Below are 21,271 nucleotides of genomic sequence, written 5' to 3' on the forward strand. Positions count from 1 at the left end.
CATGGCGGTCACATTGGCAATGGCCAGGTTTAGGACATGCGCAGTGATTTTGCTCCTCTTCATCCTGGAGCACAGGAAACAGAGGATGACACCATCCCCGCTGAATCCCAAAGCGGTGGTGGGAAGCACTTACCTGACAAACACTGCCTTCAGAAATAACATGCCCTTGGATTCAGTCTTGTTAGTCTTTGCTGGGTCTATAATGAGGGACAACGGGGTGTTCAACTCTGTCATGGTGTCACCTGAACCGAGAGCTGCTTTCTCTGTCAGCCAGCGGGGGATGTTCTGCTATCAGTTTGTATTGCTGAAGCTGATGGAAAAATATCATCATCTTATTATCAAATAGTTTAAAAGTTCATAGGTATTATAATTCAAAGAGATTGCAAACATCTTAATTTCTCAAGAGTCCAATGTATTAGGAACAGAATAGTCTCTGTATTTTACTTTGAACAAATTACTTCACCAAAGGAGAAATGGGTTTATCAAATACCTCAGGGTTAAAGCCGATATGCATTTTGTAGTGCATATTCTATCACAGCTGTTTTACTGAGTGATTCCCAGTTCCTGTTACAGCAGGGATACAAAGATCTCAGCTCAGGCTGGAAAAGTGGAAGGTAAAAACAGTTTCCTGCAGAGAGAAAGCTGCTCGTTGGAGAGGACTTCTGCAAAGGTTAGAAATAAAATTCTGCAAGTTATGCAAAAGGCCAAGCTCACAGTACTGAGCTGATGACACAGCAACGATACTCTTTTACATAGCACTGCATGCAAAGAAATAACCAGAAAAAATTAAATATGATGTGGGCCGGCTGATCATATTTTGTGGATGAGTATTAGGAATCCAGAGCCGCAAGGCAAAGAAGGATGCTGCTTCTCTTGTGATAAAGACCCAGAAAATGTGGCCATGTTAGCAGATTACTGTATCACAATGTGCTTCATCAGCTACTAAGTACTTTTCATGGAAACCAATCTGATAAAATCATAACTACCATCAAAGAAAAAAATCACCACAGCTAGATAAAGTCTTGTTTATGTAACCGAAAAGTGTGCAATATTTTAGAGCACACAAAGTCATTGGTCAAAATTATTTGTGTCCCTCTGTATTAAAATTACAATGAATGCATTGTGTTAATACATAAATATACACAAGTGTATATATACATAACTCACAGTATCTTGTGCCTTTTGCTGTCTAGTGTAGTTTGCTGATATTTATATAGGCTTGGAAAAAAAGTACCAAGTAAAAGTACCAAGCACAAAATACCAAGCACCTTTTACCCTGTTTATGGTAATAACACCTGATAATGTTCAATGCTTTGTGGGATGAGGGCCTACATTTTCCACAAGTCATGAGCTTCGTTGTAATTTGTCTCCAAGGATCTAACCGGGGGTGCAACACTGAGACCTCCAGTTCTGGTGTGCTGATTTCAATCGTTCTCTATATCCAGCAGAAAAGGGGAGAGCTTGTTTGTTTTATAGGCTTGCGGTCCCTGAGGCTGTGCCTCCTTGCCTTGAGACGCAGCCTCAATACGCCTGTTGTGAGGAAGGGCTGGGTACTCAGCTCTGTCACCCTGACCTTCCCTAGAGTGTCCTGGGTTATCTCCTGTCAACAAAGGCAAAGCACCACCTTATCAGCCTGCTTTCGGAGCTAACAGGGAATGCCCGGGGCATTTTAAAACTATATGAATAAGCACAAAACCCTACCATCGCTCTTTAAAAATTAGACTGTGAAAACTGGGGGGGGGGGGGAAAGATCTTACGTTTGAGATTACGTCTTTATTGTGGTGCATTTGATCTCTGAGTTTTGAATGAAATGGCAAAAACTCTTTAGGCTGTTTAAATACTTCTTCGTATACGCCATTAATTAAAAAGACTCAGAAAAAATTGAGTACTAGATGTCATTGACTTAAAAGAATAAGTCAACCAGTATTACAATTCAAATTACTTTTCTCCTTTCGTAGGCAAAATAGGCCAGGGGGCGTTTGCTAAGACTCTTGTTTTTTGCTTACAGTGCCCACACCTGCCATCCCCATGTCATCCTTGCTGGGGCAGAACATGATTCTTGTGGCCGCCTCACATGCTTTTTTGGCTCCCTTGAAGAAGGAACTGCAGGCACAAGGGCGTGCAGTTGCTATTGCAATTGTTTAAGGCCGCTCTGGTCTCCAGGGAATCTCAGCAGATGGCTGCCTTCTTTCTCAGTCAACTCTTTTGCTTGCAAGACTTGCAAAACGAAGCAAATGGGATACTGAAGGCTCCACTGGTCATACAGGAATGGGAAGTCCGAGAAATATTAATGAACTAGATTAAAGTTAAATAAGCAGACTGTATTAGTACCAGCACTGCAGACACAGCACTCAAATCCAGAATTCCCAAGAGCAGATGCAAAGGAGAATATACTGGTTTTTTTTTTTCACTAAACTGAAGTGAGATCATTAATGCGCTGAAGTAAGTGGGAATGCAGAACTAGAAGGGAGCTCTTACTTTCCAAAGCCCAATTTCTTGTTATTACATTAAAAAAACCCTCCATATTTAAGAAGTATTCCTTCCTAAAAGTTTTCAGAATTTTCTGCCCATTCTTCTCCCAGCTTGTCCAGAAACCACGGTTCTCTGACTACCAGATCAGTTTCCAGCACAGATGCACTATCATGCTAGAGTTGATATGATCTTGTCAGCCAGGCCAAGGTGCTCTGACACTTTTAGCTAATGTCTGACATAAATAACCATGTCATTTCCTATCTGGAGGGAAAAAATGTGCTTCACAGGCAGTCTTCCTCAGTTTTTCAGAACAAAAATATAAGTCAAGATTCAAGCAAGTCTCAGGCTGGGTCCTGTTCTCAGTCAAACCAAGGGGTGAGCTTTGCTGAAGGTTTTGATGGCAGCTGCTGCGGTAATGAAAATGTTTAAGATACATGCTTAAAAATAATTAATTTTATCTTGAATAATGCCAGCATGCTAATTTTTGCAGGAAATGGGTTGTGCGTGTGAAGAATTGCACACATTCAGTGGCAGCCACCATGCTCATGGCGAGGGGAACCCCAGCTAATCCAGCTCACGACTTTTTCGCCAAGAGGATTAGTGATGTCCCATGGTCTGTAGATGAGCTGTGGGGGAGGAAGAGCTAAAGGCAAAGCTGAGGCAGGTCACCGCATGCGCTTGGACATGCTCCAGGGTTGACTTCGTAACTGGAGGGACAGCACAAAGCCTCCAAAAAGGTAACATTTCCTCAATGCTCAGTGAATCTAAAGGGTTAAGATGAAAGAGAAGGTTTTCTTTTCTGCCTAAATTAGGAAAGCGAAGAAACTTCTGAGATTCCTTGTTTCATGTGTATGTCTGTGTCCTGGAAGACCTGTACCAAAAAAAGACTTCATGTAAACAATCGGACAAAAATAAATATTCTGTCTGAGGTAGAAGGAGCACATTGTAAGAGGGGGTGAAGGCGGCCCCTGGAGTCAGTGGGTGATTTTGGAATGAGCGTGTAGAGAAAAAAGAGCTTTTATTGCTGGTGGTATGACACCAGATGGGCATGAACCAGGATATCATTAGACTGAGTGTGGAGACCTGCTTGGTAGAAATGCAATGACAGGATGTCACAGGGAAATACTGAAGATACACACTCTCCATACTAGTTTTATTTGTGCTTTGAGGGCTCTGTCTGCACTGAAGTAAATGAAAGGTCACATGGCTTTTTTCCTTAGAGTTTTTTTCATTTCCATCATTCTTCTCTTTTCATTTTCCCCATCTCTCGAGCCTTGTCTGGTAGGTACTTCAAGTGGTCACAAGAAGGAAGTTAACATCTCAAGGGAGAGCTGCAGAGCACGTGAGTGATGAGAGAAAGGGCAGAGCAAAAAAAAAAAAAGTCAAGAAAGAGGCATAAAGGCAAAAATAAAAGCTATGGACATTGGAGTAATATGGAGGACAAAGGAGGCATAACAGTCATTTTAGCACTGCTTATTCTTGTCCTTTTGCTTGGTTCAATTCAACACAAGGCTGAAAGTTTGAAGTCAATGCAATGGCAGAAATACTATTTTAAGGTTTGTTTGTTTTCAAATCAGCTGTCAAACAGATGATTTGGCAGCCCAGGCCTTTGCCTAGCCCCAAGAGGGCATCTCTGGCTTCTACATCCATCAGATTGTGAAGTTATCCAAGAGTAGAAGGGACCAGGGCAGAGGCCCAAAAAGGAAATGTTTCCCCTCCTTTCCCCAGAAGCGTTTCCAAATCCTCATTCGAGAGAAACAGCTTGGCTTTGGCATATGAGAAAGAAATGACCCTAGAAGGGAGGGGCCACCTGTGCCTATTCCAGAAGGATTTTGACTCTTATGCAACATTTTGTATGGAAAGAAAGGCTTTTCAGAGTACAAACATGTCATTCACCTCATGGTGATACAACAGCCATGTATGAGAGCAATACAAGGGGCTGATCTGCTTGTGATAAAAGGGTGTAATTGAGATATGTGAGGAACAATTGAAAATATGAGTACTGGAAGATCGTGCTGGTTACCGCAGTTGGGGACTGCTCTTAGTTGTGAATTAGGGCAGAGAATGTATCTCCAATTGCATTAACATAAAGGCCTGTTCTTAGAAGCCAGAAGGTGTAATTAGGCTTACTCAATCACATGTTTCCACCGGGGAAGTCTGTTTCACCAACTGACACAAGGGGATGAATGCTTGAAAAGCCTGGCCTTGTTTTGCCTGGCACAACATGTCTTCAGGAAACCCACACCTACAGTTTAATGATCATCACAAGAAAGATTTGCATTTGCAGTTATGGGGCAGACAGTGCCACCCCCTCAGCTGTTTCTTCCCAGCTGATGAAAATGAGAATACTGAAGCATTTAAGCCTGGATTGAATAAAGCACCTGAACGCAGGCTTAAATTTAGGTGATGTGATTTAGGTGATCTTGCCTTTCAGAAGAGTTAGTGTTTTGTATATCATACAAAGCCTTTGTGTTCAGAGGCTCCACCCTGATCCCATCCTCAGGTACACATACCAGCTTGCTTAAGTAGCTAAGAAGACGCCAGAAACCCCTGTAAAGCTAGTTAGCTGGCATCAGGAAGCACCCTATAGCCTGGGGCTCATTCCCTGTTGCTGGGCTCACAAATTCTGTACTGTATTAACTCTACCAAAACACGATTAGGAGATGCACATGGAGACTATCACAGTGACAGGAACAAAAAATGCCTGTTTACAGGTTCTGGCCAGCATCCTCCCATATTGCCTCCTCTGTCATGGTGCCAGTCATCAAACCGATGGTCATGATCCAAGAGACACCGACTTCAGTGACTTGTCTGCCACATGAAGGATGAACACCACTGCCTCGTTGTCCTGCATGGCTCATCTGGAGCTCCCTATCACGCAGAGATCATTGCCAGCATATGGAGGAAGGAGAGGGTGAGTGCCATGACCTGCCTCATCATCACTGTTCAGGGGTATGACGCTGGTAGGCCCTTTAGCACCAGCTTCAGAAATTTATCCACCTGCATGGTTCCCGGCACCAAGGCACCATGTGGTAGCAGGCAGGGCAGGCAGCACACACCAAGGGTGCTCTGCACTGGTGCTGGACATCTGCACCTTGTCTGCAGGACCAACAGGGTTCTGTTGGCCCAGAATGGTGGTGATCTGCTGGTGGTTGACCCCTTTGAGGTAATTTCCTTGCTCTGTGCTTTTCCAGTTCTGCTCCTCCCCTACTAATTCCAGTATATAATTTATCTGAAAAGGAGGGGACAGCCTATCACCCCTACAGTGCCTGTTTCAGGACTATGTCCCTCGAGTCACCTGGCAGCTCTGAAGGATGGTACTCAATCTCTAAGCAGTGTCAAAACACAGCTCTGGTTTTGGTCCTCAGCCATCACAATGTCTCAAAAACTTCCCAGTGAAAGAAAGAGATGCAGTCCTCCCAGTTATTTTATTAATCTCTTTACCTGCTTTTTTCTTCTAACTAATATGGTTTCTACACTATCAACTATATTCTAGTCTCTTACCTATTCTTCCTTCCCCCATCCTTGTCCCCAAAAAAACAACACCAGAAACCAAGCCTTTCTTCACCCAGGAGAGTAGTGAGTTTAATTTTGGCAAGATATGTGTATGTGTATAAATATTATGCATATTATACACCATACAGTCATCTGGAGTATTGACACATACAGTCTGATGAGGAGGCGCTGTCTAGCTCTGTGACTGACACCTCGTTATCTCTTTCCATCAATCCATACTTGGAGGAGTGCTAAGGAAATAGCTTTGCTGAGAATATATCTCAGATCAGACTCTGATTTCTTTGTACCACAGCAGAACAGTCCGCATGACAGCGTAGGTGGAGAAAACTCAATCTGTTATGGGTATTAAGTGTGCCTTGAGTCACGTGTGTAAACTCTGCTCCTAAATAAGAATGTCTATTCCTATCAGTGGGAACGTGGGTGCATGTAAACCACAACAGGTATTAAAAGATTAGGCCAGGAACTGGGAGGGAAAAATATAGGACAGTGAGGCAGAGAAACAGGACAGATGATATAGAGCTGCCAACCTTTTAGCTTATTAACCTAAGTGCCTTGTGAGCAGTTACAGTGCAGTTAAGCGCTTCCTTGCTAGGGCTATATCCTGTGGGTTTTACTGGGACTGTGTTGGCTAGGGGGCTGGTGGCAACCTGAATATTTCTGTGCTACCCTGGCTCTCCTCTGCACAGCCAGCTCAGCCCCACTCCATCCCACCGCAGGTGCACAGGCAGACATGACTGCCCACCTGGGACATGCCCTGAAGCCCTTCCTGCGGCTGGCTCACTGTGGCCAGCAGCAGGTATTGCATGGCCAAGAGCCACACAGACATGCTGGAGTGTTGCTTATAGGGCAAGAAAAATCATGTGACCCTGACATCAAAAGATAAAGGGAAAGCACAAAAAGGAAGAAAAAAACATAGTCCTAGGAAATGTGTTCAGCAGGAAATAGAGGCAGCAATAGTCCCTCGAGCATCTAAATTCTGAGGAAAATATTTTTTATTAACAAAAGACTGAGACTTCAAGTGAGCCTGCACACATTTTAGTTGCTGGAAGTCCTTGTTAAGGGTAGGGAGAATGTGGTGGTGTCTTTAACTTCTCCACCTCAGAGGAAGTAGGAACCCGACGTTTTGATATAGGAAGAAGCAGTGGAATTTATAAAAAATACAGAACTTCAGTTTCTTTATCTCCAGCTGCAATTCAGTAGTTGTTGACTACCTAACTGGTTTTGTGTTATCTCAACTCTGCAGAGCAAATACTGTTACCAAACCAACCTACAAATATAAGAAGACAGGTCAATACTGTTTTTGGAAGCAAACACACCCAATATAGATGTTCATGCTGAAGCTTTGGCAAGATGTACCACATCACTGTGGGAGCTAGAACTCAAGAGCAGCCTTTAGTCATGTGCAGGAGCCGAATTGTTACCTGGTTCACTAACACTGATTTCCATGGCTTTGTGATGACTTACCACAGCTGAGCATCTTGTCCAATTTCTGTCACAGCTATAAGGAGAAAGTTGGAAAAGGTGGAAAAATAAAAAAAGCCAAGAGCACTTGTTTTTACTGTAATAGAATTAAACTCTGTTCTTACTGTGTTAGTGAGGTTGAAGTAGTATGTGAATTCCTTGTATTTTTAATATTTATAGTATTTATTTATTGTATTTATAGTACTATGCCAGCTAAGCATCTCACAGATTTGAATTTATCCTCCCAGTGTTCCCATGTTACTCCCATTTTGCAGAGGAGGAATTTTGATGAGGATAAAGAAGTCTGAGACAGAGTAAACACAGGCCTCATGATTTCTGCCCTCAGAATCATGTTCTACTCTTGCTACACTTTAAAAATACCCTTTTGCAGAAATCAGAATGGCTTTTTTTGATGTTTTAGGATTCTAGATCCACTCCAGGTATATATGCTTTATAGAACAGACACACAGTTCAGTGTTTTCCTTCAGTGACCTGGCTTTATGCAGAAAACCTACTGCATGAGCTTATTTTGCACTTGTGTTCAAGTTAGATGACCTTGAAAAATACAAATTATCTCTGAGTCTATATTCTGTGTTTGAAGAGAGACTAGTATTAGAAGTGTTTTAAAAACAATAGAAAAACTTTACTCAAATGAAAATGTTTGGCTACTTGAAACATTTTAAAAATTCAACATTTTGGGAAAATCCTAAAGTAGAAGGAAGTATTTCCCTTCTGAAACGATGTTTTGATGCACTGTGCTCTGGTTCATCTCTGTCAGTCAGGCTCTCAATTGGACAGCAAGAGAAAAGAGGATTGTATTACAAAGTCTTATTCCGTGGTGCACTGTGGGAGGTTCAGTCCAATAAAGGAGAAATGAGACATGAGAAAACTGGGCTACAGCTTCCCTGCAGAAGCAACGTGATATCCACAATGAAATTTTGGTTTGAAAATACTAAATTAATCCATGGGCTTTTAAACCACTTTCACAGTACAGATGGAAATTCCTTTATTAAATCCCAGCATCGTATAGCAATACACAGCTCTTTCAGTCATGTCACCACAAAACTCTTGTTTTTTACTGCTTATTACATCCATACACAGTAGTTACATTTGCAAGCATCCCATTATATGACTTGTAAAGGTGTTGCGCTAAGGAATCACACACATATCCTGGCTGAGTCCAAAGACTGCTCAGAAAAGGCTGACAATTCCTATGTTGCCTACCTCAATGTTTTGAAGTACTGGTGCCTCCATACAGCAGTTGTCATCCTTTTAAATAATTTCCCACTACAAGGGATCCTCAGCACCATAGCTATTTCTCTTGTGTGTAGCAGCAGAGTGCAGGGAGATAGGTGGACCACCAGACTTCAGCTGAAATATCATGAGTGTTCAGTGAACCCAATCAAAGAGACTAGGGTTTCACAGTAACCACCACCAAGGATTTTACTTAGCCACCTATTCATCCAGTGCAGAGAGCAAATAAAGAATAATAGCTAACTTCTGTGATAGGTTGGAAATGCATGTAGATGATGAATATGTGATACAGAATAAAAATTAAAGCAGGGATAAAAAAAAGAAGACAGGCAGATTAGTACAATCATGAGTAAGGATTATTGCAGGGCAGTCTTTCTTACCAGGTCAGGCACTTCAAATAACTTAATCTGACCAGCATCTCTGTTTCAAGAAGGATTTGGATATCTGTTGAATGGAATCTCCAATAAAACCAGAGGTTGAAGGAGCGAGCAGCATGGTACCAAACCCTTCTTACATGATCTTTACCAGTAATACAAATCTATATGAGATAACTGGATATAACCATACCATCTTATCTCAACCTAAACAAAGTAAAAGCTAAATTTACTGGCTACTTGGCACTCAAACTTTTCCTTCCAACCTTTTATGATGGAAAGCTGTGACTCATCTCTGTCACGCATCTCTCATATTTTCTAATCCCGTAACTTCTGCTTTGCACAACTAAAGCTAAAATGGTCTAAACTGTCTACACTAGTTAATCATACATGCCAAGTTATTACTTCTATTCTTATCCTATTCTCTCCCCAGTGGTTTCCTGTATTGTCTTACACATATAAAAAGAAAGTGCAGAATGAAAATACTGTTTCCTGTATTGCCTTACACTATATAGCAGTGGTGGCCCTAATCCTTGGTAGCTGGCGGGGCTGCCAGCAGGCAGGTGCAGTGTATTTTCTCTTCTGATGTGTGATGATGCTGGTTTTGGTGCTAACGTTTGTGCCGTTGGTGATTGACGCAAGAGGGAAATAAGACTCAAAATTATTTTAGCAAGGGTAGATTTCCGCTGGGGACAGACCCCACTGTCCCCAAGGTAAGAGCTGCCACCTGCTATGCATGTTAGAGCTAAAGGGTGGGTCTGCAGACACTTGAAGAGCCTCTCAAACCCAAGGATAGAGGAGATCTTGCATTCAGCATGGCTGAAGATAGGAGCTGTCTGAATAAGCAAGGTTTTGTGAAGGACTCACGGCGATTTCTCATGAAGAGGGAGATAGGGAACAAAATGTTGGTGAGGCTTTGCAGGGGACTGACTGCTAATGACCAAACACTTAGGTGAAGCTTAACCAAGAGTGGATCAGAGTACAGAAGGATGTGAGGCTAGTTTGTGAAGAAAGATGACAGCCGCTCCGTATTTCATTGAGGCCCAGGTTCCCCCTCCCCGTGACTTGGTGGGAGACAGGCAGAGAGCGGGAACACATACCCAATTTTCCCTCTGGTTGTGAGGTTGCACAAGTGGAGTCAGCCTGGAGTTGTCCTCCCCCCTGGCAGAAACGTGCCCGGGCAGCACACACCGCACCCTGGCGCTGCGGAGCTGGAGCTCTGCTCCTCCTGCCGCGTGGCATCGCCCCGAGTGCCGAGCCCTGGCATGCCACCCAGAGCCGTGCAGGTGGGAAAAAAGAAGGTGTGGCTCAAGTCAGGAGTGGGAACATCTCTAGATCCTCCCGTGCTCACATGACAGTCAGCCCGTGAAGTTACATGTAAACAATTCCTCTAACCTGCCACCAGTCTGGGCAACGTGGTAATGGGCCAGACACCTCACTTTGCTTCCAGAGATTTCCAGAGCTGGGCACACCATTTCTAGGCCTGTCTACCCCAAGCTTTCTATCTGCTATTAACTACCCTTTTCTCATCAGCCATTTCAGAGCGGAACCTAAAACACATGAATGATCCAAAAACGTCTCTGACTCTGAAGGAATAGAAAAGTAATCTGAAAATAGCTTTACCAAACTATTTTAGGGGCCTGTATGGTTCCAACAGTAACCGTAAACAGCCCATCTCTCACTAGCCTCCTTATTCTTACCTCAGATAAGGTTCTTCACAGGTTCTCAGAGTACACCTGGTTTTCAGACCCTCTGCCACAGGCCCTAAATCCACCTTCATAAACAACATGCAGCAGGTCTTAACCACCCAGAAAAAAATATGATTAATTCACCCCTACCAAATTGAGTTGTCAAAATCTCTCAGTAGGATTTCAGTATTAAGCAGTAATACTTGCTTTTGGAGCCTGCTGTTCCATACTGTTCTCATGAAAACACAATCCTATGATTGCCATTAACAGGATTTTACAACTGGCCTTACAACAACTGAACAGCCACCAAGGAGTCTTCGGTCTAACCCCGATTCTGACGTAGTCTTCTTAGTCTTTATCTTCTCTTTTCTTGAATCTTAACTCCTACCATAACCTTACTTTTAACCATGAACAGATGATCCCTGCTGGCCTCAAAACTAGCTGGTGACATGTACTTTCACCTTGCTTTGCAGAAGCCAACAATTAATGCAGCTCTCACACCTGTTACCTATAAAACACAATCCATGAATTACCACTCTAGGGAACTGGGTATATGCTAGGATGATGGCTGGTATGAGTAGGATAAAAGGTGTCTAACAAGTTTTGTGGTGGGTTTTGGGTTAGGGTAACCTTAACCCTAAGTCTAACTCCTACTTTAACTTTATTCTCATATCACCTATTGAGGAGTGACCATAAGTCATTCTGGCTTTTCTAGTATCTGTGAGCCTTAATGGATCTTAAGACATTTAGGACCCATACTCTTGTCCCCAGTGTGCCCCAGAGTCCTCTGTGTGCTCTCCATGGCTCCCTCAAGCCCTCTGTTTGGTCTTTGGCCATCTTACAACCCCTCAGTTTTCCAGCGTGCCCCTCAGCCCTCTGTTAGTTGTTTGAGCCCAGCTCTTCTATCCACACTCCTCTGAAACCTAAGCCCAACTCCCAACCTTTGTTTCAGCTGAATAACTATGGAATGAATTTCAGTTGTAATGTGGTAATGACTGAATGGCCATCAGGAAATTTGCACTGCCTGAAAGTGCTGCCAAAGCTCATCCCTTAGGGGTTTTTGTCATGCCTCATGTAAGTATATAATTAGGAGGTCTGACTCACAGGTACACAGATGATCTTTTGTAGTTTGGCACCTGTATCAACCACATAAACCCCTCTAATTTGGTTTATATATCCTAGGTTGTTGAGTTTTGTTTAATGAATGAATTGTGAGTTCTTTGCAGGCTGCCTTCTGCTGCCAGGAATTGGAGATATAAGAACATGAAATTATTCAAGGGCTCAAAGCAGAATGATAAAAAGGTAATACTGCTAGCTTTACACATACAGGATATTTGAAAGTATTAGTATGTTCAATTTATATCCACTGTAAGGCTGCTCTGTCCCACCAGGTTAGTGTATGAGAGAAATTTTTTAGGTTAAATTATCATTCATGTCACATCTTGCTGTATATTCAGTTTAGATTGAAATTAGCAGAGTATCTATATTGTCTGTCATGCCTTTATTTTCAACAGTAATTTCTAGTCCCAAGATCTGTTTGGGTTCACTGCTTTGTTATTGTAGTCCCCTTGTTCAATATCTGAGTAGCTAAACTGATTCAGAAATAGCCACTGCATCTCTTGGCAGCATCTGATAAAAACACTCCAATGGTCAGCAGGCTAGGGGTCCCCCTGTGCCATTCAACCTTCCTGTTACTCCTGAAGTCACCAAGGATAAGCTGTATTTGTGATCTATTCTCCTCAAGACCACGTTTCACTCTGCTGCCCTGGCCGTGTGGGTGATGACTGATGGTGCCCCATGGACCAGACACGAAGGAGGGGCTGTGTGCATGTGAGAGAGGTGTCACAAACCATCCCCCCATGGAGCCATGGGGGCCAGGGCATTCTCAGTTTTGGATCGTGTTTGTGCAGCAGACTGAGTGGGCTACGAACCCAGGTACCCGGTCAATCTTGAAATGTTAACATGTTCCTACAATGACCCTTCTCATTACTCATATGCATATCTCATTTTATGGGAAAGGGAACAGGTGGTTTTTTTCTTTTTCATAGGTAGCTTGAAATTTTTGCTCTCATAGCTACTGAATGTAGGGTGAATTACAGCTTAAGCCAACAACAGCAATTAGAAGTTGTTCTTATTTCTGTTTCTTTCCTAACTTTATTCTGACCCTCCCTTTGGGGTCATTTATTTCTCACATTAGTTAGTAGTTTCTCCCGTTTGGGGATTTGGTACTTTTAGTGAAACATCTAAAGGAGAAGACCAAGCAAACTCTCTCCTTTTTTGGCTAAGAATGTTTGTTCTGCTAATATCTGAATATAAAAACAACCTAATACTTGGGGCAAAAGCAGGGGACATCCTCAGGGGACTTTTCAAAGAGTTTATCTGCTCCTAGGCCTGTTTGAACTTTTCAGGGGGGACTGTTTAAATCTCAAGAACAGATTTTCAGTTTGCATGGCTGTGTTTTTTTGGTAGAATAATCTCAAGATACAGTTTTTACCAAGAGGAATGGATGTATGATGCGGTTATTTTTCTTTGTTCTGTGGTTTCTTTCTTTCTATTTTCTTTGTTCTGTGAATTAGTTTTCCTTCCTTCCTCCCTTCCTTCCCTTTTTCTTTGACTTCTTCCTATTTCCTTCTCTTTCTTTTTTCTCACCTCTTTCTTTCTTTCTTTCTTTTCTTTCTTTCTTTCTTTCTTTCTTTCTTTCTTTCTTTCTTTCTTTCTTTCTTTCTTTCTTTCTTTCTTTCTTTCTTTCTTTCTTTCTTTCTTTCTTTCTTTCTTTCTTTCTTTCTTTCTTTCTTTCTTTCTTTCTTTCTTTCTTTCTTTCTTTCTTTCTTTCTCTCTCTCTTTCTCTCTTTCTTTCTTTCTTTCTCTCTTTCTCTTTCTCTCTTCTCTCTTCTTCTCTTCTCTCTTTCTCTCTTTCTCTCTCTCTCTCTCTCTCTTCTCTCTTTCTCTCTCTCTTTCTCTCTTTCTCTCTTCTTTCTCTCTTCTCTCTTTCTTTCTCTTTTCTTTCTCTCTTTCTTTCTCTCTTTCTCTTTCTTTCTCTCTTTCTTTCTCTCTTCTCTTTCTCTCTTTCTTTCTTTCTCTCTTTCTTTCTCTCTTTCTCTCTTTCTCTCTTTCCTCTCTTTTCTTTCTTTCTTTCTTTCTTTCTTTCTTTCTTTCTTTCTTTCTTTCTTTCTTTCTTTCTTTCTTTCTTTCTTTCTTTCTTTCTTTCTTGGTTTTTTTTTTTAATATTAAAAAATGTAAGACAAATTTACGAATCAACTTGTATTATTTTAGATGGTATTTGGTGGACAGTTCTGAGATTTTTCCTTCTTCAGATCTTATCATCCCCAAATAGATTTCCTACTCACTTCAAGTTTGTTTGTTTAAACTACGTCTCTCGGTATTGTCGCAGCTCAGGACAACTTTCCATACACTGCCCTTCAGTTCCCACAAGAGTTAACTCCCAGGCTTTCAGCTAGATGACTTGCCAGTTACTGAGTGATGCCATTTGAAGCACAGCCTCAGATGATGAGCCTGGGGCCCTTTGCTTGGCATGCCTCAGACATTTGGAGCAATGGGAGGACTGAACACTTCTTTTTGAGGGAGTCATGATCGGAGTAACTATTTGCTCCCCCTCCTTAGCAAAGGCAAATGGTTGGAGAAGGTAACCTTCAGCATCCTCAAGGAAGTTCTTCAAGAGCTTCAGGGAAATCTGAACACACCATGGATGTATCTGGAAGAAGACGACTCTTTCCATTCTCATCTCTGAATGCTCTCATGTGGGAATGACCTTAGTAAGTCCAGAACTTTTTCCTCTTTGTTTTACTCTCCAGACAGAAATACCCCGTTTATACAGACATATGAATGAAGAACTGTCTTGAGTCTTTTAATACTGTTCTTTTTCCCCTTTCCTATTTGTTTTAACACTTGAAGTAGATGGCTTCTCCTCTCCATTTCTCCTGTGAAGCTTTACTATACTTCCAGCAGCACAGTGTTTGAGCACCTTCCCTCAGCAGTTTTTGCAGAACACTGCTTTTGGGAGGCTTGCCACTCACTCTGGTCACTGCGTTTACTTGTTGCATTCACACTCACTTTTCTACCATGTTTCCAGCTATGTTGTTTGTTCCCTCTGGCTGAGTCTCAGACAGTGGCATGGTCAACATCCAGGTGGGATGGTCATTAACATTTTTGTGCAGGTTTAAATGCCAGCAAGCCCTGCGGCTTCCCAGGTTGTTTACTGAATGCTTTTTTTTAGACTGTGATAATGTGTCTTGAGAAGCTGTTTTGAACCCAGGAAACCCAGGGGAGAAAATTTATGACTGGGGTGAACAGCTCTGTTTAAATAATAATTGCAAAAGTTAGACCCAGTAAGACTTCTTTACTTTGCATTTGGTGTTCTAAACTGCTTGAGGATATGGGTGAATTCCCATTATGGCATGTTAATGAAAAAGGCTGCTTATATGGATGAACCAAGTCAGCTGGGCAAGCTTACTGCCAAGAGTTAATCCCTGTTAACACCAGTAAATCAGCAAGGGTCCTGAGTGTGACTCTCTATGATCACAGGGGCAGCCAGAAAGTTAACAGGGAAGGGGGTATGAAATATTCATATGAAAATCAGCTGAAGCCAGTGCTGCTAATTCTCTGTTATGAGCTAAAAGAAGACATACATAAGGAGAATTTGTTCCATAACTCAGCAAATTAACAGTTACAACCATTACAACAATGGCAGGGAACCTGAACAACTACTTCTCCTTGTGATGGGTTGGATTTGTAATGTTTGCAGGATGTTGCAGTTGTGCTAAGGGTTCAAGTGTGTAAACATGGTTAAATTATGTTATGCTATGATAAATGACACTTAAAGCTGTCAAAAATGAATGTCTCACAACAGTGCCATTTTGCTTTCCCTCCACCTCTGTACTTGGAGGGAATACAATGCTGAGTAACTACACGTTATTTTTACTTACTTAATTAAAGCCCTTCCTGGAAAAGAGATGTTGGTATTTTTTTTTTTAAACAAAAAACTTATCAGCCAAATTCACTTGAAATATGTATGTTTAACTTAAAATTAATGTAATTAGCTTCAACAGGAGCTGAAAAGACCTGTCTGGGAACAACCTAGGCCTCTAACAAGAACCACCAATGCTATCTGTGACCACTATATCATAAAACTTTGCAATGTGACGGAGACATTGCTTATCCAAGAGCTCTTTGAGGGTATCTCTTTAGCTGTGGTTTAGCACTCATATGCTGAACCCCACAGAGAAGAAAGCTCAGGATTTCTGCTAGCATGATGGGTTTAGCAATCTTTAACATTGCCAAGAGTAGTTCCAACTGGGTTTCAGCTAGCATCAGTATACCAAAGCTGGTTTTCCTTTTGCTGAGGCTTTCAGATATGACCAGAAAATGAGGGTCCACAAAACAGAAAGAAAAAGGGGAGGGGAGGAGCACACAATGCTCACAGTATATTTTTATACATATTTACAGAAGGAAGAGCTGTGCTATCCAAACTTGAGCTTTCCCCATGGATGAGTCAAACATAACGCTTCATCCCAGCGAAGGCACAGAGAACATCTCAATGCACAGAAACATTTCTACACAGGAAAGGGTCTGGGAGATATTGACCCCACTTTGGGTAATTATGATCATCTCCTTCCTGGGTTTTTGTGAAAATGGAATTGTCCTCTGGTGCCTCTGCTTCCAGATCAAAAGAAACCCATTCACTGCGTACATCACACACCTCTCCATTGCTGACATCTCCTTACTGCTTTGTACATTTATTCTGTCCATTGAGTACATTGCTGGTTTTGGATTCGCCTATGGTTTTTACTATTACATAACCACCACACTATCTATTGTCTTCCTTCTTGGATATAATACTGGTCTCTATCTCCTGACAGCCATCAGTATTGAGAGGTGTCTGTCTATTGTTTACCCCATCTGGTACCGATGCCACCGGTCACAGCACCAATCGGCAATTGTGTGTGCAATTCTGTGGACTCTGTCTTTTCTGATGACAGTAGCCGAATACTTAACATGCAAAGATGATCCAACGAAGGACCAGTTCGATGATGGCAACCATTGCCAAGCACTGCTCATCTTCACATGGATCCTGACTTTCATGATCTTCATTCCTCTAATGATTCTGTCCAGCCTGATCTTGGTTATCAGGATTCATCGTAACTCCCTGAGACCTCATTCATCAAAGCTCTACATCATCATTGTGGCCACAGTCATTGTCTTCCTCATCTTTGCCATGCCTATGAGGCTGTTGTATCTTCTGAATTACCACCACTGGTCGTCTTTGCTCAGCCAGCAGAACCATGTCACCGTTGTTCTCTCCACCGTTAACAGTAGCATCAACCCCCTTGTTTACTTCTTCGTAGGAAGCAGCAAGAAGAAGAGGTTCAAGGAGAGCCTCAAAGTGGTTCTTAGTAGAGCACTTGCGGATGGGTTGCGGCCAAGAAGCCAGGAAGTTGGCATGAGTTTGGATATAGCTGAAACAATTTTCTAAAGCTTAGGGGGGGAAACTCTAGGGGCAAACAATTGGGCTTGGAAGGTTTAACAAACCACTGCAAAACTAAAAGCATTTTTCTTCCATAGAATGAAAAAGCAGTGGTGAAATAGTACTGTTATCTTTGGTGGGTAAGCAATGGAAAAATATGGACTAGAATAAAGATAACTTTTATTTGTATTTTCTTAATTATTCAAACACATGCTACATCCTGATGTGACTATGTCAGTCAAAGATACCACAGTGGAAAAGAGACAGGCCAACAGAGAATATAAAAAAAGGACACAGAAATATGTTATAAATAGTGTGACATTTATACAAGCACTGAGCACCCATAAATGCTATTGAAGTCATCAGGGCCTGTGTGTATTTGCATTTTTAAAAGTCAAACCCACTAAATGCAGGATTTACGTTATATACTGGGATTTAGTTTCAACTGTTTCCAGCTTGTTTAAGTGCGCAAAAGAGCTGCTCCCCTGGGGGAACAGAGGAAGAAATCCACGTATGAGAGTAAGCCCCCATACATACCCACAAACATACAGTGTAGCTCTGGTCTAACAAGACATTTAAGTATACACTAAACAGTCGAGTTCCTCTGTGGTTAAGGGGCTAACTCTTTTCAAAGTATATGTTGCATAATTTCCAGTGACATCAACATTTCTCTGGGTTCTTGGATAATTCGGTACCTGACACACAGGACTAGCTGGCAACATAGGGATGTTGTCAACTCACAGAGGGCTTTTGTGCTAATTATAAAGGGTGGGGCTGGCTTATCCCCAAAATGCCAGTGTTCCTGTAGGTTTAGTTATTCAAGGAGTCTTTGAGAAAGTCAGTCCCAACACTTGCTGTCCCAGCTGTTTATTCAGTACTTAGCTGTTCTCTGGAGAACATATACTCCCTGTGTGGTCTTTCTGTTTTATAACAATTGATTTTGGATGAATAGAAAAAAAGAAAGGTGCCTCACACAATGCATGACTGGGGCTACGCCCCAGCCACACCGTTCCAGCTGACTGCATCCTTCTGTTGTATGCCAGGGTACTGGGGCTGGTATTTTGTGGAGTTTAATTCCCAGGGCCACTTGCCCAAGTATAGCCAAGCTGCAGAGCACAGAAGAAAAGAGCAATGAGGGGATCGGGCGAGGTCAGGTTTATCACACAGACACAGAGTGTGGTGGGTCTGGGCAGTCAGAGAGCTGTGGTACTTTCAAAGATGCATCTGGGAGATGCATTTGCTTCTGGCCCCCATGGAGCTACAAATTCAGCAGGAACCGAGACCTCCTGCCACAGGCAGAAGCAGCATCTTCAGCTTCCCGCCAAGTTTCCATTGGCACACTTAATAGCTAACTGGGGAAAGAAAAATACAACCTACCCCTCCTTTGTTGAAAGATTGCCAGTCCTGGAATAAAGAAGATGGTAGGTTAGGACTGAAGATTGGATGGGAATTCACAAAGAGGAGAGATCTCAGAAGGACAAATATTCCGTCTACGTGTGTGCCATTTTCTCCTTACATTAAAATTTTGCAGTGTGTCACTGCAGGAAAGACTCAGGAAAAGGAGGAGGTTACTCTTATATCTTCCTAATTCCCTCACTCCATCAAAACCTTTATCTATGACAGCCCTCTATTTGTCCCAGTTTTTCTCTTTGAAACTCTAGTCCCAGGCCGGTCACCTCTATTGATTCAGGTGGTGGATGAGTGCAGTCTGCTTCTCTCTTTGGGCAGTGATCTGCTGTACTGCTGGAATGAAACATCAGCAAAGCAGTTTCCCATTGCTGCTGGTGAGTGCAGGATATGGCAAGCAGGGCTGTGGACACCCTGGGAGGGTCAGGGGGAGTGAGTGTGTGGGAAGTCCACATACACTGGCATGTTTATGCATGCACCTGCGGGGGCTGGGGGACTGTCAGGGATTTTGTCAACACTGATAGATGCCATAAACTTGAATACTAGAGGAGATCTAGCCTGGAAAAAAAACTCCCAGGCTCTTCTCTAAAGGCATTCCCTACCCATACCTCAAGACCCTTTACAATAATCACATGGTGAACCAGAGAGGGGCAAATCTGCAGGAAGCTGTTCAAAACATGCTTCCACTGCAACCCCACACGTAACGCAGCTCTCTCAAAGTGATTCAGGTGAGACAAGGCATATTATTTCCAGTGCTTAAACATAGCCAGATTAATATCACAGTTCTGTGTTAAGTATCACTATGGATGCAGCCAGGGCAGTAGACCTGAAGAGGCAATAACATACAGCAGGGCAATTTGAGAGCTCATGAGCTGAAAAGGTGCTCTAGGACTTTTAGCTTCTTGCCCCTTTTCACCTGCATCTGGCCATGCCCTCAAATGTTTCAGAATTTGGACAACTGTCCATAGATCAGCTCACAGAGCAGACAAAATTAACATTCATCGTGAGATGAACATCCAGGAGGATGAATAAGAGTGAAGAGCAAGTAGCTGAAAAATTACCCATGTTTCCAGTCCACAGATAAAAATATCTTAGGGATGTTCTTCTTTATCACAGTGCCTGATGACTCTTCTCTGTGCAGACAGGCTGCAGTACAAGGGGAACTGATAAGCACATTATTCCATGATTTAAAAAATCAGAAAAATCCAAGGAAAACGTGACCCTTCATTTGTTGCACAACAAGAATGTGACCATCCACCAGCCTGCTTTTTAAAAAAATTATTTGCATCTGTGGGAGAGGGTGAAATAACCCTGTGTGGGTCAGGCAGTGTTAATAAGCACTTTGCAGTGGTGCACAACAGGAAAGATTGCCTTGTGGGTAAAGTACTAGCCATGGAATTAAGAGATGTGAGTTCTGTTTTAATGCAGTCCTGGCAACTAACTTTTTCTGTCTCTCCCTTCCCCAACTATAAAATGAGGATTATATTATTTTGTTTCCAGTGTTGTGCCTTCACATTTACACTATAGATACCTCAAAACAGCAACTATCTCGTGGTTATCTCTTGTAATGTCCAGGGCATTAAGGAGTCAATTTTGATCTTTAGTCAAGATAAGGAATTGTTCATGGAAGAAATGCCTAGTATAGTGCTTCCTTTACTAAAACTCTCTTTACCACACTGTTCTACTTGATACTAATGAATGTTGTGGGATATAAAACTGTGGTCAGAAATGCAGAGAGGGAAGTCACCTCCCTTGGCACTGCACAGAGTTTTTTTTGCTCTCATAGCTATCCCCTGGGTGAAGAGGATGACATGGGGCAGGTTGCTGTATGGGTTCAGGTCCAAGATGATGCAATGAGTTTAAGCAGCAGCTTTTCTCTATAACTCACAGACTTTGTGAATGATCCTTGTGGCAGCAAGGGCAGACGGGTGAGGAAGAACATACTGCCCAGTTTACCTCTAGCCTGGAGCTTAGCTTGGGAAATCCTCTAAGGGAAGCTGAAATACGTCCCCATTGTACTGGTTGCCAATGTAGGACAAAACCTTCCCTTGCTCCCTTTTCCTAGCATGAGACCAATCTACAAGTGCACAGCATTTCCTGGTATAATGCCTCAGGTCACTTTCTGGGAGGAGGATAGGAGGGACAGTTCAGTTGCAGGGTCCTCCAAAAAATCCGAGATAGGTCTCCAGCAAAGTCCTAGGTAGTTTCATCCTCCGGGAGCCTGTGATGCTTGGCTCTGTATGCACCTAGGAGAGACTCCTTCCCAGGTCCTGCTGCTCTGCCAGTCTCAGGGGGAGGGTGATCTACACACTGGGTTGTGTGAGCAGAAAGGTTCACTGCAAGGGATTGCATACGGCTCCTTGAGTTCCCTGCATCAGGGATGCCTGATGAGATGGTGCCCAGAGAGAGTGTTTGAATCTTTAGCTGACTTTCACCCTCTGCGTTCTGTAACTCTCTCCCTGCACTGCTTCCTTGACCTGCAAATACCCACAGCCCTTAGCACTCTGGTCCTTGTGGTGGGGTGTGCTCCCCTTTGGTACCCCCATAGGGTATCAGGGGGAGACCCAGCTGAGTGCTTACCTCTCCTCCCCCAGCACTGCCTGGTTTCCAGCAGAAAG

At 42.7% G+C, this 21,271-nt stretch overlaps 1 protein-coding gene and 1 long non-coding RNA gene across 2 annotated transcripts; both read left to right on the forward strand.

The window, feature by feature from the left end:
* The first annotated feature begins 2,969 nt into the window (after positions 1-2,969).
* LOC142055781 (uncharacterized) lies at positions 2,970-7,490 on the forward strand. Its single transcript, XR_012660046.1, has 3 exons — positions 2,970-3,209; positions 5,187-5,386; positions 7,232-7,490. It is a non-coding gene; the product is annotated as an uncharacterized LOC142055781 (long non-coding RNA).
* An 8,775-nt stretch (positions 7,491-16,265) lies between these two features.
* Positions 16,266-17,401, forward strand: MAS1 (MAS1 proto-oncogene, G protein-coupled receptor). Its single transcript, XM_075089870.1, has one exon. The coding sequence runs from the start codon at positions 16,266-16,268 to the stop codon at positions 17,253-17,255; it is 990 nt and encodes a 329-aa protein (XP_074945971.1). The 3' UTR covers positions 17,256-17,401.
* Positions 17,402-21,271: the final 3,870 nt, after the last annotated feature.

The sequence above is a fragment of the Phalacrocorax aristotelis genome, chromosome 3 (assembly GCF_949628215.1).
Source record: "Phalacrocorax aristotelis chromosome 3, bGulAri2.1, whole genome shotgun sequence".
In the NCBI taxonomy this organism is placed as follows: domain Eukaryota; kingdom Metazoa; phylum Chordata; class Aves; order Suliformes; family Phalacrocoracidae; genus Phalacrocorax; species Phalacrocorax aristotelis.

Excerpts from the sequence above, each read along its gene's own strand:
- MAS1 (XM_075089870.1), top strand. The coding sequence starts at position 16,266 with ATGGATGAGTCAAACATAACGCTTCATCCCAGCGAAGGCACAGAGAAC.